Source organism: Electrona antarctica (genome assembly GCF_951216825.1).
Source record: "Electrona antarctica genome assembly, chromosome: 9".
NCBI lineage: Eukaryota > Metazoa > Chordata > Actinopteri > Myctophiformes > Myctophidae > Electrona > Electrona antarctica.
In genome coordinates, this window is record NC_136790.1 from 26838507 (window position 1) to 26865336 (window position 26830).

Genomic DNA, 26830 nt, shown 5'->3' on the forward strand with positions numbered 1-26830 from the left:
ATATGGAGGCGTGATGTCACGAGGCGTGACCATATATGGAGGTGTGACTAACACACAGAGATACAGGTTTTCATAGTAAATGTGATCTACTGTCGTAATAATCATCTGATGTGTTCTTCCAAGCTAAAAGTAACCTGATTAAAAATCTAGACACAATCAGGAAATGAGAGACGTAAATGCATGTGGATGGAAATGTTATAGCATTTGCACTTACAGTAGCAATGCGGCCAAATCTTAGTTTGACCACATCCTAATGTGACTTGAGTGATCAGGTTACTATCTGTATTCCATCATGCATCCTGGATATTCTTACGCCCTGGAAATGTTATACAGTTAGCTTTATCCAGACGTGTAGGCTATGTGTAAATTGGAATTGAAGGCATTCAATCAAAAATGCTTCAAGAGGCTGCATTTCCTTTGTTCTGTTTTGATATTAATGATGTGTTCATTTAACTCTGAGAGTGTACAAATGTGGTTACATAATATGCTGAGTTAATTGAACACTGAGGCAGGCTCAGTTTAAAGCACAGGCTTTAAACAAAGGGGTTGCAGCCCAGGGGGCCTGGCAGGCCACAGGCGTCAATCAATCAGGCTCTAATTTTATTTTCTGTCACAGTCTTTTCCATCTCGTAACTGTGTGCGTGCGTGTGTGCGGGAGCAGGCGACATGACAAACAGAGAGAGCGTCGGGCACAAGGCAGGCTAATGAACAGTCCACTGGGGCCTGATAAGTCAACAAAATATATCAGGTAATTAATGGTTTTCTGTGAATGTATGTGTTCACTGTAATTGTTGACAAACGTATTGCAGAAGATATCAAGCATATCAGGAAACTGACCAGTGATTTCTTAACAATATCCAATTCCTCACAGAATATGAAATTCATTCTTCAGCAATCAGTACAAAATAATTAAGTACTCAAAAGACTTGTAAAATGACTTTAGCCTACCAAGGGAATGACCCTTTTCAAAGAATGTATTAAAAATTAGCGTAAACAATCTGGCAAGGGAACAATTTCAGATCATAATGAAAAGGAACATCAGACACATTGCCATCACACACATTGCCTTACGAATCTGTCTGGAGTATTCGCTAAATTCTCATTGATCAAAAACAAAATGAGATCGACAAAATTTCTTTAGATCGAAAATCAAGTGTAGCTATGTTTTAACGAATTAAGCTCTCAGCAGCTGAATGCCAATGCTATATATACATTCCAAACACAAAATTAAGACATTTGAGTAGTACTGTCTGATCATTGGTGTACGTGTACATATTGTGTAATAACGATTGTTGAAAATGTCTGTGCCGCCTGTGCTTTCCCTCATCATATGCTGTATTTGTATTAAGTTGTACTGTACATATCATATCATGACGGCATTTTCAGCTGGTTTAGGATAATGCATGGTGGTATTTGGCGAAAACAAGCCATCTTCAACTGCCCATAACTTTTGCATTTCTTTTCCCGACTCTACAAGACTCTACAGCCTCTTTCAAAGTGATTGGTGGATGGATCTTTGGGAAGAATAATATTCTATGATTTTTCAAAGGTTAGTGAAAATGCCCAGAATGTCTGGCAAGGGCAGCTATAGACAATGTAATATTTTAACTCTGGAAGTTAATGGGTTAATTTACTCATCTTGAAACTAGACCCAGATAATACTCTCTAGTCTACCTGGTACAGTTTCATTTTTAAAAATGAGTCAGTCAGTATTTGGCAGAAAAAGTACACAGAAGATAGAACAGCGGAATCTGTGTGTGTGTGTGTGTGTGTGTGCGTGCGTGCGTGCGTGCGTGCGTGCGTGCGTGCGTGTGTGCGTGCGTGCGCTTTTTCAACCATTTCACCTGTTTGAGGTAGAACATCAATCATGTTGTCTATGCATGCTTTCTTTTCTTTTATAACAATGGCATCCTCGCTAACACATATTACTTCCCAAAATGTTATACTGCAAACCTGAAATCTTCATGCTGTGCTACAAGTCGACCAATTAGTCACATTTAATCATTGCTTATTGCTACCCACAACATTTCCTATACTACAGATTTTGTCCTTCTCTCCAACTGCAATACATGTACAATATGTCTTCATAATTTACACAATCTCAAATTTGAATGCACCAATACTGCTTTTTCACTGAACAGCTGCACTGCTTCTCTTGGATCAACCTCAAATCATCTCCTCGCTGCCCTTCCTCTAGGCCTTTTGAGCAAACGCAATGTATTAATACCAATGCTATCTCCCTTTAGAGTTTCAACATCCATAGCTGGGGAAGGTGTTTGTTTATCCTGTAGTGAATGATGTTCACACCTTTTGTTTCTGTGAACAGCACTCAGGCAAGTTGGTGCGCTGGGCTCTGTGGGAAACTGGAGCAGCTGTGAACAAACCCCTTCGTTTCCCCAGATTAAACTGTGAAAAATCTGCTGCTCAAACACAAGCCTTTCGTCAGTGTTGAAACATTTCACACAAACACCATCCACAGTCACCTGTGATGGTGTAATGAATGACAGCTTATTGTAGTGCCAATCATTTTAAGATTAATGTCTGATTTATTTTTCCTCCAGTAGGAATATTATTATTATTATTATTATTATTATTATTATTATTATTATTATTATTATTATTATTATTATTATTATTATTATTATTTTAGGTATTTCTTTATTCATACCTCATATCCAATGATCCTCCCAGTGCTGGAGCCGGGAGGGATGGGCTCCCAGTACACTTCGATCTCAGAGGCTGACACGGAACGCACCCACATACTGGACGGAGCCTCCAATGGCTCTGAACACACACACACACACACACACACACACACACACACACACACACACACACACACACACACACACACACACACACACACACACACACACACACACACACACACACACACACACACACACACACACACACACACACACAGGGCAGACCGTGAATTATGAATTCCAGGTGACCAAAATAGAGAAGGTGTACATTTGCATATTAGAATTACGTAACAGGTAAGTGGGTATACCTTCTTCTGCAGAATACACGATGACCACAGAGCTAAAAGGTCCTTCACCCATGCTGTTGAAGACTCCGACTTTCACTTGGAACTGGGACAGTGGTGATATGCTGTCATTCCTGTAAGTATATCTGGATGCATCGGCCGATGCTAGCACTGTCTGGATCCAGGTGCTGGCACCAAGTGGGCGGAGAGCCACAACATATCCAAAGTCCTCTCCATTTTGCTGTTCCTCTGGAATTGGCTAGAGAAGTGAGAGACATGATAGGCCTTCCTCGTCTCTGTTACACAGATTACCTAGATGGACCTTATGAGTCACTTTTTACACTCTGAGTTAAAATAACACAGTGGATTTTACTCTGTGTACTTTACCACATGGGAAATGCAGCTGACATGTTTACTAAAGTTTACCTTATAAAACAAGGCATTCAAAAGTGCAAATTTGGCACTGTTTTGTATTGAGCAAAGTTTGTATAAAATATTCAAATTAACTACATACTACAATGTCCTTCAATGCGTAATTCTTGATTTATGTATACGCAATTGGCATTAATTGGCTCAGTATCTTTTATGATTTACACCACAAGGGAAACAGCAATCTGCAAATCACTACAGCTCTGCTTTTAATTAAAAATCTGCTCAATTGAAGCCACACTGCTGCAATTGATTCTAACAAAATCCCATTCATGTCAAAAGATGTGAAACACAGTCTGCCACAATGAAGGCCATTTCATGCCTGTGGTCCTCTCACCTCCCATATGATGACAAGCTCTCCTCTACTTCCTCCACCTCCACTCACGTTTACGGGTGCAACTTCTGGAACTACATAAACAATGAAAATAAAAGCGGGGAATTCATGTCATTTTGGTTGTAACTCCACACTGTCTAAAGTGATAGAATTTTAAGTAGACAGCTTTGCCCAAGTTTACCTCAGGTATGGACAGCATCTTATTTCCATATGACACTATAGTTTCCAGGTTAATCACTTAGCAGGGGAATCACATATGCATGATCTGACAGTGGCATGACCACCCATGTATGCTGCTGCTCATAGGCGGGCACAGTATATCGTCTCCATGTGTGAGACACCACAGGGGACCTGCTCCGTTCTTGATTGAACCAGCAGGATGGAATCGGTCGCCTCACCCGTTCAAAAAGAGACGCTGTCATGCCATTGCTTTATGGCGTGCATGGTGTATTTTTTATGCTTCGTCTTGATGCAGACATTCATTCAAAGTGGCAGAATTTGCAGTACTGATGTAAACAGCAGTGTAAGTATGAGTGCTTACTGTAAATGCTTAAAAATATAATGCCTCTTGAGCCGTGACTTGTGACAATTGCTAGCACAGTGAAAATATGGTTTTAGGAACCTGTCATCCAAACAGATGTATAAATTACAGTAACTCTAGTCTTGTCTATTCTGTTTGCTAAATCATTAACATTGTTTGTGTCAATCAGACTATGAGGGTAATGTATTTCTTCTTCATTGAGTTGATTAACAATGACAAATCCTCATTAGCCATGCAGTGGACTGGTGTGAAAACCAGTTACAATTGTAGGATTAAAAAGAGCTGTCATACAGAGAAATAAATAAAGCAGACTGCAAACTCACATTTCCTCACTGTGATTGGTGGGGTTGGCAAGAAGTGAAACAATGAATTGATGGGTTACCTGCTGCTTTGGTTCGGATCTGTGTCGATGGCATGCTGGCTTCTCCTACACCCACACTGTTGATTGCTACGACCCTGAATTCATAGTCCACCCAAGGGTTCAAATCTTTCACAGTTGCATGCAACATCTCTCCACGCACAGAATCAGGAACTAGGATTAAAGAATTTAGAATTCAGATATCTCAACTAACCAATATAGTACAAACACTGAATGCAGTGACATTCAAATAGACATAAAAAATAATCTTCTTTCTAACACCACTATACCTTTTGGCTAAACAGAATCATCAACTCTTCTTCAACCAAATTACATTCCCACATGTGAATAATAATATAAACAGTCATGGTTGCTACAAAGTACTTTTGATGGGGGTTTAGCTGATATATTTCTCTGTTAATTTGTTATAAAGCTCTATATTCTTATAATAATCACTTCTACAATGTGTTTGTTTAGTTACGTGAGTCTCTCTGTCTCTCTATTTAAATGAAAATGCCACATTTCCATTGTGCCTTAATCCAAACTACTGACTTCCAAAGTTTGCGGGCCCTGGATAACCAGGGCCTGAAAGAACATTTTCAAGTCCGATAATGTAATAGAATATGTCAAACTGTCTTTTAACCCTTATTACAGGCCAGTAACAATGCAGTACTCTAGGTAACAGGTTATATACCGGTCAGATGGTATCCAAACACTACTCTCTCATTGAGTACTTACATTTATTTGAAAAGTTCTTTGTAGCACAAATAATTGTATCTTTCCACCAGTTTAAGGACAACACATGAAACTGTAGGTGTAGCAATAAAGCCACTTTCACATAATTCCCTAAAGACATACAGTACAGTGTTGCTGTGAAATGTCTTACATTACACTATATTACTATGACTGTGTCTACAAAGTACCAGTATAAATTGCAGTAGCCAGGTGACATTGGTATGCTACCTGTTCGGACGTTTTGCCACCCTATGGAGAAGGGGGTCCTGGCCTGCAGCATGTACATGGTGACAGGGCTGTGGTTGTCAGGTCCAGACCCCCAGGACAGCCGGACTGTGGTGTCAGTGATTCCACTCACATGCAGACTCTCGGGGGAACCGGGAGGCCCTGCCAGCCCCCAGAGACAACAACACTCAGCTTTACATTAGAGCAGCAGCCGAAACAGCAAAATGCAATCAATCAAGGTTACAGATAGATTCACGCATGGCAGGCCCCAAAGAAAAGGCATTTAGCGCTTCATAACTCCAGCTAAATATGCATCAACTGATCATTGGTGAAAATACAGTGCCTGTTAGAGAGAGGTGTCAAATGAATTAAGCAATATCACAAGAGGCACAACTGTGATTCGGTCATAGGCATGAGGCCACAGGCTGAGGGCCAAGCCTCCTCATACAAGACCTCTAGTTTGAGGGTGGTTAACTGGTGCACTTGGCCGACAGCTACTCAGCGCAGTGTTTTGTCCGAACTCCATGCAGGCACTAACAGAATCTCCGTCAGCGTATTTGGAGCCGAGACGCTTGCCACGTATATGGCATTCCTGATGTCAGCAGTTTACTGCTGTCAATGTGCAAGTTTGACTATTGACAGCCATTTCTAAGTGGCCAAAAAGTCTTACATACATGACATGCTAAAAACCTACTGTACTCTACAGCTGTCTACAGAGACAGTTCTCATCTGAAGGGAGTTTCCAATAAACAATAAGTAGAAATGTGCAAAGTCCCTACTTCCTTCAAAAGAGCATACTGTACCTCTGACAATCAGGTCTGCTGCTGCTGAGACGGTGTCAACTTCAGTGTGCACCATACACACATACTTTCCAGAATGCTTCAGTTGAATGTTCCTCACCATCAGGTCACCAGCAGATCCCTAATGAGAAGACATATTTCATCACCGGTGACTAGCTACTTTGAATCCCTGGTGCATTGCAGTGGGTATTATAGAGACTTTTGGCCTTTGTAAGTCAGATAGCACAATGTTCTCAATGTCTATGAGCCTTTTGTTTCAAAATAATGGCTCACTGAAGTTTAAAGGTGAAAGCGATGATGCTCAGTATGATACAGGTTTTAGCGTGACTTGTCTGCTCCTAGAGAAGCATAAATCCTGTAATCAAACAGGGTTGCGCTCCTTTGTTGAGAGAGCTGACAGATGATTTACTCACAAGATCACCTTTACACTGGGGAGATTTCATCTCTGTCTGCAGGCTTTACCTAAGGCCTAGTCTCCTGTCATGACTGCATGAAGGGTAGAAGCTTTATAGCACATGAGCTTAAAGATAGAAATCCAACTTCAAATATTATGTCCCAGTTTAGGGGCTTCCACTATTTTGTCACAATTCTGATTATTTACAATACTCTTCCACTGCTCCACTTCTCACTCCATGCGAGATCATGTCAAGCCACAACATCACACCAGGGAATTATTACCATGTATTAGAAACTGTACGTACCCCTCCAATCATCTCAAAATGATCCTGCCTGCTGAAATCAATGGGCTTGCCATTAAAGAACCATTTGAAGACAGGATCCAGGGAGGAATCAGCGAATACCTCGCATGGCAACACGATGCTTTGTCCCACTGTGGCATCCAAACTCAGAGGAGGAACTATGATTCTGGTTGGCTCTGTTATATAATTCACACAAACACAAACACACACACACACACACACACACACACACACACACACACACACACACACACACACACACACACACACACACACACACACACACACACACAGCTAATCATTGTGTAATACACTCAATATAGCTTGTGTTGGGTATATGCTTCTTACTTCATACGAGTTAACAAATTAGACAGAAAATGCAGGGACAACAAGAAAGAATAATCCCAAGACAGGCCTAAAGCCTTGGGCACGCTGCGGGTAACAGACCCAGGAGAAGTGAAGAGGATAGGCAACCGGGAAGTTCTGATAAAAGACAAAAGTGTCTTGGAATTATGAAGTGTTATGATAGGCTACTTATGAAATCATTATGAAATGCTTCAGAATGTATTATGATTATTGTAATATAAGGCATTATGAGTACTTGCATGCTTATAAGTATAACTGTAATTAGACAGTGTTGTAAGCAGATTGTAATGCATAATATGGATTTTTATAACTCATTATACACATGGGGTTTAAGTAAAATGTTCCTGAAATTCCCCTTGGGGATAAACAGTTTTTATCTTACCTCGTGCACATTATTAGTTACAACATATTATTTATTGCTGCCTGTGGCGCCGTGTCAATGTAAAAAGTAGATAAGTAGAGAACATAATAAATCTTAATTTGTCTGCAGTGCTAATGGAAGGTGGGAGAAGGTGTTATTAAGTGACCTCCACTTAACTTCCATCTGGAAGAGAACGTTTTGCCTAAAATCCAACAATGAATAATTAAACACAGCTATCACCATGTCAACTCTCAATGGGAATAATAACACCCCTCTCTCTCTCTCTCTCTCTCTCTCTCTCTCTCTCTCTGTGTGTGTATAATCACCCATTATTTAAATATTCAAATCCAAAATTGCAAAAGCAGCTCTTTTCAAATTAAAATGTTGGTGGCAAAAAAAGAAAGAAAAGACAGAAAGAAAGATCTTCTCTCTCAGTAATATAGATGCCAACGGTTGGGCCCCACACTCTGCAGTCTGGACCATAACTCACAGCTGACAAAACCATGGATGACTTATATTTCTGTCAAACCAGCAGGAACATAAAATGACTATATATTTTATTATCAATTTCATGCTTGGGTTAGTATTTTTTTCCCCCCCTTAACAAAGGTTTAAACCATCTGCTTAAATGGTAGTAAAACCTGTGGGCAGAAAGGTACCTTTAACCACCAGCGAGCCCGTGCTACTGGACGTTCCGAACTGGTTTCTGGCCACGCATGAGTACCTCCCCGCATCCGTCTGACTGATGTTGGTGATACGCAGGGTGCCGTCATCCATGATCGTCTGTCTGGAGAGGTTGAGAAAACAGAAACCATGCTACATGATTCCATATCACAGCCTACATGATTCCATATCACAGCCACTAGCAATCAGCGACACAGTAAAATCGTACGTGTTAATTTAACTGTCACTGAGGGTGTACAAACTTACAAAGTGAACAACATGGAACCTTATTATTCGTCCATTTGGTTACATTCGAAAACGTGTGTAAAATGAATACTGAAGATTTACAGTAACTGTATGCTTTGTTCTTTAATTAATTGAAGAAACCGGGCAGGATGCTATTAATTACATTCACAGCTTTTCGTTTTTTAACTTTTTCCCCCCTCTGATTTATTTGATTGGTGCTTCAGAGACACCATCTTCAATAGGAGCACATTTGCACACAAAACATATCATTGTCTGAGCACAACATATTTGCATGGAATTGAACAGTACAAAAGCATGAATGTTTCTATTAATTGGATACACTAATTGGATACACAGCGGTAGACAATGGACAGTATGGACAGAACTACAGTGCGCTGTAGAGAGAGTGTGAATGGAATATTCACCAGTGGCTTCATCATTCTAGAGTACAGAGTCACTATCAACACAGTAAAAGACCTCCCTGAAAGGTAATAAACTGAGATAGTCAGATAGAACCATCTCACTGAAAAACACTCTCTGGTCCCAGGAAGGGAGGGAGGTTTTGGGGATTGAGATGTTGAATCTAATGGAACAGTGCATGACTATAAAGCTGCACTCAAAACAGTAACGCACATTGACCTCATTGTTATTGTTTCTTCCCTCCTGTTTCCTGTTATGAAGTGATTCATCCTGTGGAAATGTAGAAAAGAGACTAATAAATGAGATAGCGCTTTGTTCAAGTGTGAAAAACAAGGAAGAACCAGCAGGCGTTTCACTGGATAGCACTGTAATCTATATTCCAGAAGCAACAGACAGTACATGGAGACTTATTTTGGCATGTTATTTTCAAAAAGACAAGTGAGAAAGCATGTAACATATGCATAAATGATGCAGATAATGTGTTCACATGTGACCTTTGGTTGCGGCAAATCAAACACAAAAGCTGCAAGCTATGAGCAGCCAGCTTGGAAATCAAACAATTTCCCTTTAGCTGCTCCTCAGAATAAATATGTATTCACTCGGCCTGAGCAGAGACCCAGAGAGCATGTCTGACACTGGGTGCTTTGCACTGATTTATTGACAAAAATATCAAACGCTGAGTGATGGAGGCGCACTGAGAACATGACCTGAGGGGCAATGAGCTGCAAAACAAATAGAAACGTAAAGAACTATCTGCTTGGTGGACAAATCCCGTTCCACAACGAGCATTTCTATTCTCGTCCAGACGCACTGCCTGTGTAATCACTTCTTTCTCCTTTTCCCCATGACCAACCATTGGAAAATATGATAACTAATCAATCCCACCGCTCACATGTTGAGGCAGGTCCAGTGAGTTACGGAAAGCCTATGGAGACGTGGCAGCACATATTGATTTGAGACACAGTCCAAAAGCGTGGGGAGACTGGTGAGAATGACAAGTCATGGCGCTACGCTGTCTGTTAACACTAAAAAACATTTGTCCCATTCTGCAAGGGGGTTAAATATATAAGGATATTGAACTGTGAGTGACACAACTCTTTCACTTCTGATTCATTCATTTGTATTTTAAAGGGATATTTCACTTTCAAAAAAACGTTTGGTCATTTCATCATCTACTCAGTCTTATGTGAACACCCAGGCAGTTTTTAAGTTACTTGATTCAGTATTTAGATATTTGATATTCATTTTAGCTGCCCCTTCCTATACAAAACCATTATAACTTCAAACTCCATTTTAACCATGATAGATTCATCAAAAACACCCGTCCTTTTTTCTGGTGATTGATTTTGTCCTTCTAATACGTGAGGGTGCCGTGGTTTGTAATTTACTGTTTTCATTTATTTTTAAATATTGTTTTTGGAAAAATAATGAGAAGCTGCTGCGGGACCGAAGAGACTAAAGAATCCAAACAATATTTAAAAATAAATGCCCACATACAGTAGGTCACGCCCATTTCCACCTACTGGAAATGCTACTCCTACAGATTTTGTCAGGAACTCACAATTACGACACATGATCTCTGGAGTCATGTGATAAAGTTAATAAATAAATAGGCTTCCAAAGTCTGTGGTGGTTCTTATTTTACATAGAAAACCAAAAATCATGAAGTCATCGTCCAAATCAACCCATTTGAACCACATATCACGAGACCTCTATACAACTAAGCCAAAAGCTATTTCACGAACCCCCCCCCCCCTCCACACACACACACACACACACACACACACACACACACACACACACACACACACACACACACACACACACACACACACACACACACACACACACACACACAGTCACACACACACACACACACACACACACACACACACACACACAGTCACACACACACACACACACACACACACACACACACACACACACACACACACACACACACACACACACACACACACACACACACACACACACACACACAAGCATGAAAGAGGGAGAAACGTAGTTTGGTTTATTTTTACGAGGGGCACAGGCTAAAACAGAGGGATGTTGCTGGCTTTAGAAGTGGACGATATATTGACGTTTTTTGCGATACTGATATTGTGCATGTTCATACAGTACCTCGATAACAATACGATAACGAGATATTGTGCAGCCTTACAAGGGGCACCACAAATGTGAAATGTTGATCCATATACGTATCATATATTGTAAGCTATTTAAATTCCTTGCATCTCAAGAGCTGCTATCCATGACTTACGTCAGGGCAGCCACACTTTGCAAGATCTTTTATATTACTGATCAACTGCCAAATCAGGTAGTTGCTGAGCTTTGGCTGCCTGCTCTTACTACTATTATTTTTGAGGGGCGTTAGCCCCTCCTATGCACAGCTTTGTGTGTATGTCCGTTTGAGGATGGAATGTGAATCAATCAATTAGCGCAACTTTTGTTCACAAAGTTGAACGAAAGTTGCGCTAATATTTTAGAAATAGGTCAACAATACTAATTACGTTAGTTTTGTGGATTAATTTGCGTTTAATAAGTGACCCCAGTGCCCCCCACAAAATGACCGGAACTACTTAATATTCACCAAAACCAGAGCAGAACCCCCACCACGGGACGGGAAAAATTGTGAACTATCCCTTTAAGTGAACATGCAGGCTAGATTGTGAGGATGACTTCTATGATCATTTTGCATGCTATTTATGAAAGAACATATGGCCTATGGGGAAATATAATTCTGCAATTATATAGCATGACAATTTGTCAAATATACACATACTGAAAATTAAGTTTAAAGGCAATCAGCTTAAGGCTGAAAGTTGGATTTCAATGCAATATGGGATTCTTCATCCAATATGATTTTGGAATTCGTCTTATCTGAGGCAGGGGATTTTAACTGCATATATTTGAAACAGCCTGGAAACATGGTCATGTGCTCCTTGAATACTGAATACACTCACTGCTGGCTAAAACAAGCTCAAGGAAAGTTAAAGTGCATGACACTTTAATGATTTCTGCATGCACACAATTTGCACAGTGCCAATATGTGCTATGCACGCCAATCCTTTTCAGCGTTGAGGTTATTGTTTATTACCCTATGAAGTTATAGCTAATACCCAATCATAATGCATCTGACTGGGCTCTATTTCTAATGTATTATGAAGAAATATTGCTGTCTTTGAAACGCTTTGTCAGTGTTGCAGTTGAACACACACAGTGGAAACACTGGTGTACTCAGAGAAAAATAACATCTGGGCTTTTGACTTTGATGGATGGATGTTGGAGAAAAATTGACTATTAAATATTTCTATTTACCAGAGCTGGTTTGAAGTATTTTGGCAAGTATCAAGTTAAGTCGCAAGTCTGTAATGACAAGTTCCAAGTCAAGTGAGGATGCACACAATCCTCTTTACAATCAGTCAATACAGACATACAGAACAGTAGTAGGGCACCCTCTCTGTAGGAGCCCCAAACAATCATATGTTTTTGGATAGAATATGACAGCGTAACATAAGGTGGCCCCACAGACATGGTATTTTGTCCAAGCATTCTCTTATAAAAATGAATACATAATAATAATAATAATAATAATAAGGGTAATAAAATAATAATAATAATCTAAACTTTATTAAAGCATGCACACACACACACACACACACACACACACACACACACACACACACACACACACACACACACACACACACACACACACACACACACACACACACACACACACACACACACACACACACACACACACACTGCGTGCCCCAATTCCCCAATTCCCCAACATTACCCCACTGGGATAAGCGAACTACACAATGCCAGCATCAGGGACAATAGCTATTCTCTCAGCATAGTCCACTGGGGAGGGTGATTGATAGCAGGTGTTACCCCACTTGATCTTCTCTGCACATGGGAGTAAAATCACAGGTGCTGCGCTCCCTAATTTCCAGTGACCTACTTCTAGCTCTTTAAATGGAGAGAACCTGAGGAGTCTTGGAGCATAGTGTACAGGGACACTCAACAGGGCAGAACTGGCCTCGAGCTGCAAGGTGCAATCCCTCTCTAACGCTGGGCAAAATGGAACTTTCTGTTTATTTCCTTGTCAAACTGATAAGTCTGAGGTTTACTGTTGATTTTGTCTGCAGACATTGTGCACTCACAGCTTGGACTGGAGCTTGCACCTGGATATGGATGCCTGCAGTGACACAGCCAAGCATTGTCTATACTGTTTTCCTCTCCCCAGGCAGCTGCCTGAACCCACACAATGTTACCATGAACAGGGTGAAGCGTGGCTTCAATTACTCCCCCTCCTCTTTCACTATACACACATGAAGTGACTTGTTTTTGTAGTGAACTTGAACTATTACTTCTTGCATGGCCAGGCATCCCACACGGCGTACGGAAACTCACAGACAAGCACAGAGCTGCTGCCTGAGATTAGGCCTTAAATCCTAATGAGTGGTGTGTCATGTGTCGACGCCTCACGATGTTGACTCGGGGATACTGTCAGATCCTGCCTCTCTGAGAGCTGAGGTTTCTGCAGACAGACTGTCTGCACTGGATCTCTGTTCTGCATCCAGCTCTTTGACATGAAGAACTTGGGGAACGAGATACAGTGCTACTGTAAGTTTCCTTCCTCATCATATTGAGTTAATCCTCCATATAAGCGACTTTAGTTTGGGTACAGAGAAAAGCGCTATATAAATTAGATATTATTATTATTATAGAGGGTATGCGCAATTGCGCATACCCTCTATAAGGTGAATGGAAAAAAACGAGCAGATAGGACTTTTCTGTTTGGATGCATGGGCTGTGAAGGCCAGAAAGTAGTTTTTTGCCACTCCGTAGGTGTTCCTGCATAACTTCCGGGTTTGATGATGATGTCACGCGCATACCCTCTATTACAGGGGTTCTCAACCCGTGGGTCGCGACCCCTCAAGTCGCAACTGAATGGCTGGAAAATGGAAATGACGAGTTTTCATAGTACACATAGTGCATGCATAAACTTTCCTTAATGCTTATATCTGGTTTCAGTATTAATTTATGATATATTTTCTCTATGATTAAGGTTATTTCAGTTTGTATTGGGGGTGGGGAGGGGGGGCAGGGCGGGGGTCGTGAGACATGGCCAAAGCATTTACGGGGGTCCCCAGCCAAAAACGAACCCCTGCTCTATTATAAGACAGGTGGACTGTCTCGTAGTTCATGTGAATGTAGTGTTAGTGTGTTATGTAGTGTTATATCCAGCTGTGAATGTACAACATTAAACCTTCTGCAGACAATGCCAGCCATAATATGGCTATGGATTTCTAACAATGTTATATTATAACATTGTGCTCTTCTTAGAAATCCACTGAAACTTAGGCCAACAGGGGCACCTTATACAACAATGACATCCAACATACCCTTGAGGAGATCCATAAATAGCAATGAGCCCCAGAGATAAGCATAAATACAAAGGGAAGCCCCTTTAACCAAAGGCTATTAAAGGCATGAGCAGCGAGGCATATAATACTGTACCCTACCTCTTGCTGTCCTTCAGGAGTTCGCCTCCTCTCCGCCAGGAGATGGTGGCCCTGGGGGACGCATGGGGACGGCATTCCATGACCACCTCACCCCCTCGCTGGACCAGAGTGGACTTCTTTACGGGGCTTCTGCTGAAGTCCGGCTGGGAGGCTGAGAAAACATACCCTTTACAGTGAAAAAATATTGCTGCTTCAAAAATATTTTTTGCATGCTTTATTTTTCCAGCTTCTTTGTATCTGCACGGGGCATAAGGCCATTAATGCTTTGCTTTGTGGAGGGGCAACACTTATGTATCAAGCCAATTAGGGAGATTGTGAGGTGTGAAGTGAGGAGCGCTCTTATCATACATCATCATATATCTTCATCTATCTATCTCAGCCAATCAAATCATCGCATTCCATGGTACACACACACACACACACACACACACACACACACACACACACACACACACACACACACATTTTTCTGTGTTCATTATAACAGTTTTGTCCGAAGTGTTTTCATTCTATTGGCAGCATGATTGGTGTGCACAGGATGATGGCCTTGTCTGTGGTTCGATCATGTCTTTGTAAACAATGCTAAGCAAACAAACTGCCAGTGCTTACCCACAACCTTGAGCTCAGCGCTGGCATAGATAGATCCATGTTCATTCCCGGCTAGGCATTGATACATGCCGGAATCTGTCAGACTGATGCTGGATAGGGCCAATATCCCATCTTCCACATGCACCCTTCCCTGGAAATATTACAATTTTGATTAATGTTTGATCTTTGAATTATTTTATGTATTTGCATGTATTCAATGTCAATATAAATAAATTAACATTAACATTTATTTGGTAAATCAAACTATTTTATCTATATTATTATTATTATTATTTTTTTTTTTACCAGATTAAAGTATGTGTCAGTTTATTTTGATAATAAATAAGGCTTCTTAAAAGCAAATAAATCCGATGTTGTTGGTTTGTTTAATTATCAAAACTGTCCTGACCTGTTCTACCAGTTCTGAATAATTATTGATTTCACAATGTTCCCAATACTATACCTGTAGTAACCATCAACAGATGTCCCGGGCCATAACATATCACAGTCACCCGTTAAGATTACCATCTAAACTGTCTGCTACTGTACTACGTCAGAACAATCACATTGAGGAAGGCCATGGACCAAAACATTTGTTCATTGCTGCTGCTGGGTCTGGGTCATCACCATTATTAACCACACAAAAATAGCAGATCTACAAGCTCACAATGCATCGCAACACATTGCGTTGTGAGCTTTTAGAGAGAGATTTGGTGTACACAAAAATTCTAATTCCGTTGTAACTCAGGTCCATTTTAGTAAGAATAGAGATCCTAAAAGGACTTTAAAGTGAGTGCTAGTGCTGGTGATCTTTATAAGCTAACTTGAAGCCTTTATTACAATCAGATAAAACAGGCATATTAAGCTTAAGCAACAGCCGATTGATTGATTTCTATGGAGCAGATCACATTTCGTGTAGTGTTTTTGATATTAAGATGAAAATGGCTTGAGACAGGTAGGCTACAGTGGCTATTTATATAGGAAACTCTAGACTTGACAGGATATTCTCAATGTCACTGTTGACTTGCCTCTGTTGCGAGTGGCTGCCCATTCTTTAGCCATCTGTATGTAGGCTTAGGCTTAGCACGGGCTCTACATTCCCAATGCAGATTAGCCTCAATAGCCATATGTGCATCTTTCAGTGTCTGGACCCAGTGCAGATGTTCAACATCTGTAGAATGGAACACATATTCAGGTAATAAGCATAGCATTTGGTGATAAAGATATTTATCTGTGATGTATGAGTCAATAATGGGCAAACAAGGAGTTGGATTCGTGAGCTGTGAGCTGACAAGAGAAGGTTATCCAATGGAATACAACTACCTTTAAGGACTACTTATTATGTGTTCCCCTGCTGTACCGAGTGAAAACAGGAAGGGAAGGTGGGGGTGGGGATCAGACAAGAAAAACAGAAGGAAGGAAACAAAAAATATATATTTATTTTTACACAGTACCTGATAGAGATAGTACCTGAGATAAGATATGATATGATGTGGTGTGCCCTTAGCATGAAGAAGTCAGATGGAACATTCATTTCAACATTAATGGTCAAAAACCACAATGAGTGAAAGTGCCACCTTGTGCTGAACTTTCACTGCAATTAACCTCCCTGCTGAAGGAATTTCAATGTTATACAGTATATGCACACTAAGATGATTGTTCGTAAGTTTAGTATGTGTTCAGCTTCTGTGAAGCTCACACTATTCAAAGCTTTTTGTACACCGATCTGCTTGCTTATGCAGTATGCAAAAACTCAACATGGCTTATAATGATGGAGTGAGACTGCTGCCTAAAGTGCAACAATGCAAATCTTTGTCAGTATTGGTGTACCCACCTGTTCTGCAGTGATGCAAAACCCAATGTACAAATGGATGTGTAGGCTAGGCTGTCTGATTTTGTCAACAGTGGTGGTTCTACAGGTTGGTATATACAGTAGGGTGGCAGCTGTCACTCTATAACTTTCTACCCCAGATGTAACCTCAATTTCAGATGTATTATTATAAACTAAAGACAATAAATTGTTTTGAACATTCCTGATTTCTTCAAAGGTTAAATCACCAATTTTTTTGTGCTACGTACCTCAACATATAAAAATAAATGTGTCTGTGATGGACACAACTAGAGCCAGGAAGTCCTATACAGTCACTATGCAAGTTGTGTAGCAAATTACACCTTCCCCTCAAGTCAAAGCAGGGGTTACAACTTTGATGAGAGGGTGAAGTGGAAGTATCATTTGGTAATGGAAAGAAAAGAAAAGAAGAAACGCCACGAGAGTGCACTGTATTGTGGGAACAGCAATCAGGTGAACTTGTGTTTGCTGAGCTCCTCTCCTAGTTTGTCAGTAAATGACAGTAACATTGTGTTGATGTGCCAGCTTGCAGTGCATCCCTCTCTAGTGTGTCTGGTCTTACTAACTGAGCTGGGCAGTGTGTCTGTTGGTCTAACTGTGACTTGCTTGCTTGCCAGCCACTTCCAGGGCTGTATGCATATGCGCTTGCATGAAATGAAGCTATAATCTCCCCATCCAACCTCTGTGTGGATGGGGAACCAACCCAGACAATAATGGGAAGGATGGCACTCCTCATAGGAGCACATCATTTTGAAACAAGGCAATGATTATAAGTCTCTCAGTCAAGGTTTAGGTTTAGATTTAAATGGTAAATGGTGCATTTATATAGCGCCTTTATCCAAGGCGCTTTACATAGATTGTGCATTACATTCACCCAATCACACACACATTCATACACCGATGGCGGCGGAAGCCATGCAAGGTACCAACCAGCACATTGGGGTTCAGTGTCTTTCCCAAGGACACTTCGACATGTAGACAGGAGGAGCCGGGATTCGAACCGCCGACCCATGGATCATTGGACGACCTGCTCTACCTCCTGAGCCACAGCCGCCCTAAATGACTATTGAATTTTGAATTTAAATGTATGATTAGCTGGGCATTATGGATGCACATCTCTGATCTCTCAGTAAATATATTCAAGTGAGAATAAATAGAATTGCATATTTGAAAATGTACTTTATATACTGTAAATTTTAATCTGGGTGGATTCAATGGGCCTGATGCAGCTGATAAAATAATAACAGTATCTATAATTTCAATAGAGGACATGCTGGATCATCACGCAGAGACTCAGTCAGGTGTGACTGTGTGGCTATAGCAAATGGTTTACATGGCTCACAGGTCAGGTAGGACAGCCGCTTAGCAGAATTTAGCTTAGGGCTCCAGGGAGGTCAGGACCAGCTATGTGTGTTTGTACGTGTTGACATGAAAGGGGAAAAGTTGTGTGGTGATGAAAATACTGTACAAGCATTTGTTGATAAACTCATTGGATTGCATGTTATGCAATAAAGCCTGCAGTAATTCCACTTTTGTATTGAATTTGATTTATTTCCATCAGTTGTGTGTCTTTGGGTAGCTCTGATAAAGTTTCATTGGATGTGTATCGTGGGGGTTTCGGGGGGGGGTCCAGACCCACAGGAACGCACCCAGGGTGCCGGCCCGGTTCCGGCGAGCCGCCCCACATCCGAAACGGTAGAGAAATGACAGAGTTACCATGTGGTGGTCCCCGGGGGTGGGGGGTGCCAGACCCCCAGGAACGCGCCCAGGGGGCCGGGCCGGTTCCGGTGTGCCGCCCCGCGTCCGAAACGGTTGAGAAATGACAGTTACCGTGTGGGGGACCATCTACTGTACCCTCTACTACTGTACTGTACTGTACTGTACTGTACTGTACTGTACTGTACTGTACTGTACTGTACTGTACTGTACTGTACTGTACTGTACTGTACTGTACTGGCACACCCGAAAGCATCATATATACAGTTAATACGTGCGTGTGTGTTTGTGTGTGTGTGTTAGGTTGCGCACAGGTGGTGAAAAACAACCATGCTGTTTTCGTGCTCATACCCACCCACCCAGCCAGCCAGCCAGCCAGCCAGCCACCCACACACGTAGCTTGTGGGAGGGGCCTATATAAGCGATGGCGGCAACCACACTTTGCATTTTTTCTAAAATTGCGACTTTTCTAGTTTTAATTGTATTGCATAATTTGCATTGCATTCTATTCTATTGTGTACACAGGCACCTGAAATAGATTACCAGCCATCAACTCAGGAATGGAATAAAATAAATAAATGAATAAAGGATTCTTACTCTGGAACATGAGTTGTCCTCTGGCAAGATTTTTTCCCTTGGAGTTCTCAGCTACACACTCATACATCCCTGCATCCTCCGGGCGGAAATATGGTATTTCGAGAACTCCGTTGGAGTGGTTGATTTTGATCTTGCCAGGGAGTGGATTTCCATCAGCTCTCCTCCACGAGATGGAAGGCACTGGGCTGCGGAGGTCAGGGAAGAAACATCATGTAAGCCATTTGCTTGTTAACAACCCTTTTAGGACCACTCCACGTTTCCACCTACACTAAATATCTTTGCTAAAACATCTGATGTACATTAAAGCTCACAGCGCTGTTGTGAGCTTGTACTGTAGATCGGAAATGTTCACCAAATTGGTGAAAATCAATCAATCAATTTTTTTTCAAGCTCCAATCATATTTGCCCCAGAATAGGGACAGTAGAGTTAAAGTTGTTTTAAATGGTTGGACAACGATATTTGTATAGGGTAAAGCGATTTAATGGTCACAGTCAAGACGAGTCACATCGCACTCATTACTCGATCGCCAGGTATCAGGTGGTAATTTGACCCGATTTTTACCGCAACATGAGACTCCGATTCTGTTCCGATATTCTCGGGCCGGGTCTGAATGAGTACAATGACGTAAACATTGTCCACGTAGACTTAAAAATAAAACTAGTGTTGACTAATCATTACAAGTGGCCCTTATTTTGAAGAGCGAGAGGAAATCCGTTTCGGTTGTATAACCATGCTGCCATGACAAGCCGTTCGGAGCGCTAAAAGTAAACAAGAACCCACATAAGCTTTTAGCCAGAGTTCATATATTTATGATATTAGAACCATGCATCTGTGACTTAAACAATGTCCACACTTTGGAAGTACGTTAAACATGGAACCCCCGCGGCATTAGGTGAGTAGTTCATTGTATCTGTGTTGGAGCGTCTCCTTGCGGCTGTAGAGTTCATGTGCAATCTCATTCTGGCTATAAAGAGGCGTCTAACAAGATGGAAACCTTTGAAAAATCTTTAAAAACAAGTCTTTGAAAAGTCTTTTTAAAATCTTATAGTGTGAGAGGATGTCAGAATCTTGTCAAAACTCTTGTAGTATATGGGAGGCTTAATGGAAGAAGTCTGGTCAGTTTATTAAGTTGACACTTGAACATGATAGGGGCGAACAGCTTGGCCGTGCTGATTTTGACACTTACTTTCCTAAGGCAAAGCATTCCAGCCTCACAGACGATCCTTTAGAGACATTAAGGGTTTCGGGAAACTGAACTTCAATCTTTGGCTCATATTCCCCCATCACCGCTACATGAGGAATAGATGACAACCACATCACTCAAAGCGCGATACACACACATTACATTGTACATTTCATATTAGAAGAGTGACAGAGCTGTGCAGAGCGTGAACATGTCTGTTGATGATGTTTACAACAGCATTTGGCATAGTGCACGAATGGGTTTGGATTACACATCTGCCTTGGCTTAAGTCTTAAGTGGTACATGTACTGTAACTAGTCCTGATGGGGTTTATGTGGGGCAAGCCTTGTGCTGTTTGTTTGAGCAATAGAAGGTGCGTTCGTGCATCAGTGTTTGTCGAAAAAAATGCATGTATGTGTGCTTTCATGCAGACAATGTTTTTAGTTTTTTTTCTTGCACAGATAAGGTATAGTGCAGAGATTGTTAACACCGAAAAAGTCATCATTGTGAAGCAGAAGCAAAAACAAACAGTGTTACGCTCTAGTCTAGACTATCTCTTTCAACTTGCCGTCTTGCCCTCTTTGCTACAGTACAAGTCAGTTCAGTGCACAAGACAAGATAAGCAGGAGGTGGCAGGCTAGACAGGACCCGGCAGGAGGCCAAAGGAGCGATGGTGGGCAGTAACATGTACATTTACTTGAGTACTGTACTGTACTTACTGTACAGTGAATGCCAGATTTATTTCTGGCTGCCTTTAGCCACTGCCAGTCTTTTTTCATATTTGTTACTGATGTATATTTTGATAGCTTATGCATCTCAACATATGTCATAATTGTACACAACACTTTGGCTTAGGAGGTCACATTGAGTCTCAATGAGTGAAGAGTTAAGCCTAGGGACACTTGGGATGGTCAGCTTACAAACAGCTGTGAGTTCTTCCTGTCCTATAGTAAGGACAGTGACTTTTATCACTCAGGAGTCCTTTTACAAAAGGACCCCTGCTGTGGTGACTGATTGCTGACTCTGTGGTAGCTTGTTGACTAAGCCTTGAGGGTCAACAACACACACACACACACACACACACACACACACACACAGGAACAAGGCGACACCCACATGTTAAGAATGTATAAGACATGATGCAGGGAATCAGTAAGGAGAGAGTGAGTGAGATACAGAGAGAGACAGAGAGAGAGAGAGACAAGGGGGGCCCTGCATGAGATGCAGGCCTCAATACGATGGAACGATGATATCTGTAACCTGTCTGTAACTGATTGCTGACCAATAAACGGAAATAAGGATTATGTGCCTGCTTGGATCTCCATATTCATTCCAAAAGCAACTTAGTAAAATCTCCACAGAACCCTGAGGAAAAGACACATCACAAATGGCGCCAGACGTTGGAGGGTGGTTGGTGAGGAAAAGTCTGGGGATTTTCTACGCCACGCGAGACGGACCTGCGTATCTGTGGATTTTTTGTTGCTTTTAACGTGACTTTGGATGGAACCCAGGACTGAAGTTAGGATGATGGAATAGGTTTGTGATTCTTGTGTTAAGCGTACGTGTTAGGGCCATAGTGTACATCTGAACGCTGTGTTAGGCAGGTTGTTGGTTAGGTTAGTAATTAGGTTCTTGGAGTCTGCTTCTGTTAGGGAGTTGACAGAGTTTACCTTTTAAGTAGTCACAGAATATTCATCTTCACTACGATCGCACCCCGACCAGTAATTGTCCTTTAATTAAAATTTGGGGTGAAATGTTCTAATACAGCAATACATTGATATTTGAGATAAAATTCACTACATAATTTGTACTTTTTATGTAATTTGTAATTCTAATTCTGTAATTTTTTGTCCACCGCTGCAAAGGAGGATGCTCACCGTCTCTCCGTAGGACCACAGGGGTTGGAGAGCTGAACACGCTGGCATTGGTCATCATATTTCTCACCACACATGTGTAGTTCCCCACATCGGAAGCCTCCACTTTAGCAATATACAAGTTGCCAGTCCTCTGGGACACAAAGCGCCGGGTGTCCTGTAGCAGGAAGCTGCGTTGTCCATTGAAAATCCATGAATATTTGATCTCTATTGAAAAACAAAAACAACAACAACAGAGGAGCAGAGACTGACCACAAAGAATTATGATTATTATGGCATTATTTTTAACATCCGCCTATTATAGCCACACCAGGAGTCCGATTTTTGTAAAAAAAAATCATACTCTACCATGACCATTATCTCTGTAGCCATGTGACCAAGATTTATCTGTCAGATTTCTCATATTCCTTTCCAATGGCTACAATAATGACTTCCAAGCTTTGCGGAGTGGCTCGTTGTGCACAAAATGCCACAAATCATGAACGCAGCGATTGCTGCGCAACATTGCACCCACGCGCAAAATAGGCAAAATAAGAACCTTGACCTCTCATGTTGGCGGCGCTACAACAGCCCACTCAACATTTGGACAATAACTCTTGAACAATAGCTGGTACAATACATATATTTTCTCCCTGGATTCCTTAGATTGTCTTTGCCTAGTCATACTCCAGTTGTAGGTGATAAGGTGACCAGTGCCAGTGAGTGACCACCGAAACGATGATTAGTAAAAACAGAGAGATGTGTTTGGGTGATGTTGTAATTGTCGTGATGTTGTAGTTTTCGGCGGTCACCTTATCACCTAAAAGTATGAATAGGCCTTTACTCATAATCATATACTGTAGTCCCCGGCCAGTTTGATTTTTCAGATCCCATTCCACGTGGCTATGACTGCCTTCCAAGGTTTGCAGTCCATGGGTAGGCAACCCAGCCTGGTGGAGACCTGTGCACAGTTTACTAGTTTTATTTTATTTTGATGGCAGCCTGACAACTAGATGACACACGCGCACACACGCACGCACAGGAAGAGACAGATGACATCCTGCAGTCATCCCTTTTGACTGGGCAGACAGATACTTAAAACCCTACTCGCTTCCTAGAGGGAAAACAGGGAATTAAAATCATTACAGAGAAAGTCAGGGCAGAAACTGACAGACCTTTCATGATTAGGGAGTATCATAGACTGGTTCTGCTTAAAAGCTGCAGTCTCAAAGCAGCAGAGGACTTGCAGGCACATAATCGTATGTCCTCTGACAGAGTTTCACTCTCAATGTTTCTCATTTTTAGACCACTTTACGTATTGATCGCTCACAGAAGCTTCAGATGAATCCCCTTTTGATGCACGGTATTGTGACGTGTAACATCAACGATATCTGACATTGTTTAAAGCCCATGGCAACAAACACTAACAGCTCTTATTAAATTATCCTTTTCTCCCTCTTAAAATATGTGCGTGTCATAATGTCGATTTAAGAATAAATACAAGGCATTCTCACAATGGCATGGCTTCTGTGCAACGTCAGTACTCGGAGGCCAGTCTGGAATTGTGTGGAATATATTTGAGAAAATATTAGATGACATGCAGAACTCCATTTGGGCAAAATTAACGGCTTGCATCTTCGGGCCACCCCGTACAAAAAACAACAACATTTGGATTGTAAAATAAATAAATGGATGGAAGCTTTTCTGGGGTGCATTGGAGGGCGAACCGCAAAGTGTGCCATCAGAAATCCCTTGTGGCCATACGATTCGCTCGAAACAGAGAGCCGAGAAAGGCTGGTATGCCGGCGTGAAATTGTGCCCGTGGCCACAGTATGTCTGGAGGAGTGCAGGCCACTTTGAGAGTCTGCTAATCAGCGGCATACAGACACACAGCCGACTCACAGCTGCGCCAAGGGATAAATGCTGCCTCGGCCACCAGCAGCCTTTATTACCCACTGATAACCTGCCCATACTGAGAGGAATGACAGTTGGGTAGTAGAGCACTCAAGGCTTTATGGATGACAGCATGGTCACAGATCATGTGGATTGGAGGGGAAAAGTGGGCTCAAGGTTAAGGAGTGCGAAGCAACAAACTATAGATAGGAAAGTATGGTCTGGGTTTGTATAGGTTTCAGGTGCAAGAACAGTGGCTGATCTGACAGAAACAATCACAAAAGTTCTTTGTCTCACAGATAAGAGGCGGAAGACATTGTTAGGAGAGTCTGGGAAGGGGCTGTGAGGTAAATAAAAACAAAGAGAGGGTTAGGGAGATAGAATTGAATGTGACAGGGAGGCACAACAAAGTTTGCTAAGGTTAGAAGGAATCTGGATCAGCGGAGGACAGTAGTACTGTACGCATTGAGAGTTGGGACAAAGTGTCATACTGTACCTCCATTATGTGGTGGAGGTCCACACAGCAAAACCACAGCTTGACCTTCTCTCACTGACACCGTGTTCCGTGGCTTCCTGCTGAAGTTCTGCAGAACTGTGCGCATATAAAGGACAACAGGGCTTTCTGTTAACTTTCAGCTAACCCACTTTTACTTGAAGATAATACTCAGGTGAGGGCATTTCTTTCTGCTGTAACTTTCTTGCCCATTTGTTCACATTAGGGGGAAGTCAAGCCCTTGAGTCCTTATTAATATCACAATGAAAATGAGAGATCTGGGAACAGAACAGGTGACCAGGAAATGACCCTCTTTGAGAGATTACCTTCATTTTTCATTAAACACTACGCCGCTGAATAAACATTAATTAGAAATACAACCTGGAATACTTGGAAATACCTGAATGTACTGTAATTCTTTTATAAAATTTGTAATGCAATACATGACATACACATCATATAAGTCTGATTTTTAACTCACAGCACAGTGTACACTAGGACTAGTTTGTAGTAAATGGATGCATGCAACAAAGTAAGTAAGCCTTGCCAAGCCGTGAGGACCATAGGGCAGGAGCCTATCTCCTGTTTCTGTAGCGTGAGGCAGCTGTACAAGTACACCCCTGGACATGATGTACAAGTACCTACTTACCCCAATCCAATCCTTGCAACAAAGACGATATAATTACTTAAAATATAGCTTCAAGGCACACATGTACATGGGAATCCCAGACCACGTTTTCAAAATGTAAAACAAAAATGTAGTGTATGCAATTATATTTGTCAAAGGGGCCTATGCCATAAATTATATATATATTATGTACTATACGAGTAGGGTACTACATTAAAAAAAAGACAAAATCACTGTTCATGAATTTGCCATACAGGTATCTAACAGTTTGTGTACAGTTAAATTAATGGAAAATGCTGATTCAACTAACTTAATAAAAACATACAAAATAAATCAGATTATTCACAACCTTATGTAGCTAGCTAGCTGTGGAAAAGATGTACAGTTGGGTGCCACCGATATTGTCCCTTATCATTTGACCCATTTAGGCCTGACCTCAAAATTTTAAAAATGTTTTCTGAAATGTTTTCTGAAATAAATATTTTCACGATTTTTCAAAAATAGCAGACCTACAAGCTCGTAGCGCGCCACTCGGTGGCGCGCTATGAGCTTGTAGATCTGCTATTTTTCAATAGCTAAATTATAACATAATGTTTAAAACACCAAAAGGGGTTCCCGCCCAAAATGGGTTAACTGTCCTTTTGCGCAGATCACGCAAACCTCAGCAAAAAGAAAAGGACAATATCGATGGCCTCCAACTGTATTTCAAAATAAAGGTAAGAATCTACTCACATGCGAACTGGACTTTAGCCTCCCGGCTGACAATGGTCCCAAATGTGTTAGTGGATATACACTGATACACTCCTCCATGGTTGATAGCATGAGGGTTATTGATCAACAGGTTCCCTTCTACAAGGCTGTAGTGAGGATCCAACTCTATATTAATAGCTCTTCCATTATTTTTCCACCTGCACACAGGATAGAGAATGTTAGTTCGCACTTTCTGCATTTCTGGAGGTGGTTTGGAGAGAATAACGTTAATGCAAACTCCTCTGAAATAGAGGGGTTTTGGGCCATTGAAGATTCTGAAGAGGTTCGTCTGATGGAAGAACATGCATGTCTTTATTTGTTTGATACTGTAAGTTGTTAGCCATCTTCAATCTTCATAAGAACACAGGAGCCACCGTTAATGGTGACTATCCACTTTCCACATACTGTATAGCATTCATATCTAGGCCTGATTAAGCCTGTCTATTAGCTGTCATATTGGAAATATCCTCCTATCCTTGATTTATGCCAATTATTTCCTGTGACTATAAAGATTTGAGATTGCCAGAGACGTCACATTACCCATTATTACTTG

The 26830-nt window shown here is 41.4% G+C and overlaps 1 protein-coding gene across 1 annotated transcript in view; it reads right to left on the reverse strand.

Moving 5' to 3' along the window:
* Positions 1-26830, reverse strand: part of cntn6 (contactin 6) — a gene marked incomplete at both ends in the record, with an annotated part of 65378 nt that overhangs the window by 31171 nt on the left and 7377 nt on the right. Inside the window, 16 exons of the mRNA XM_079510627.1 lie at positions 2669-2784; positions 3017-3251; positions 3759-3829; positions 4679-4828; positions 5618-5776; positions 6418-6535; positions 7116-7288; positions 8499-8626; positions 14727-14877; positions 15336-15465; positions 16343-16485; positions 19477-19661; positions 20664-20766; positions 22538-22741; positions 24903-24998; positions 26260-26435. Of these exons, the coding sequence (XP_079366753.1) occupies positions 2669-2784; positions 3017-3251; positions 3759-3829; positions 4679-4828; positions 5618-5776; positions 6418-6535; positions 7116-7288; positions 8499-8626; positions 14727-14877; positions 15336-15465; positions 16343-16485; positions 19477-19661; positions 20664-20766; positions 22538-22741; positions 24903-24998; positions 26260-26435 (2338 nt within the window). The remainder of the gene's footprint in view (positions 1-2668; positions 2785-3016; positions 3252-3758; positions 3830-4678; positions 4829-5617; positions 5777-6417; positions 6536-7115; positions 7289-8498; positions 8627-14726; positions 14878-15335; positions 15466-16342; positions 16486-19476; positions 19662-20663; positions 20767-22537; positions 22742-24902; positions 24999-26259; positions 26436-26830) is intronic.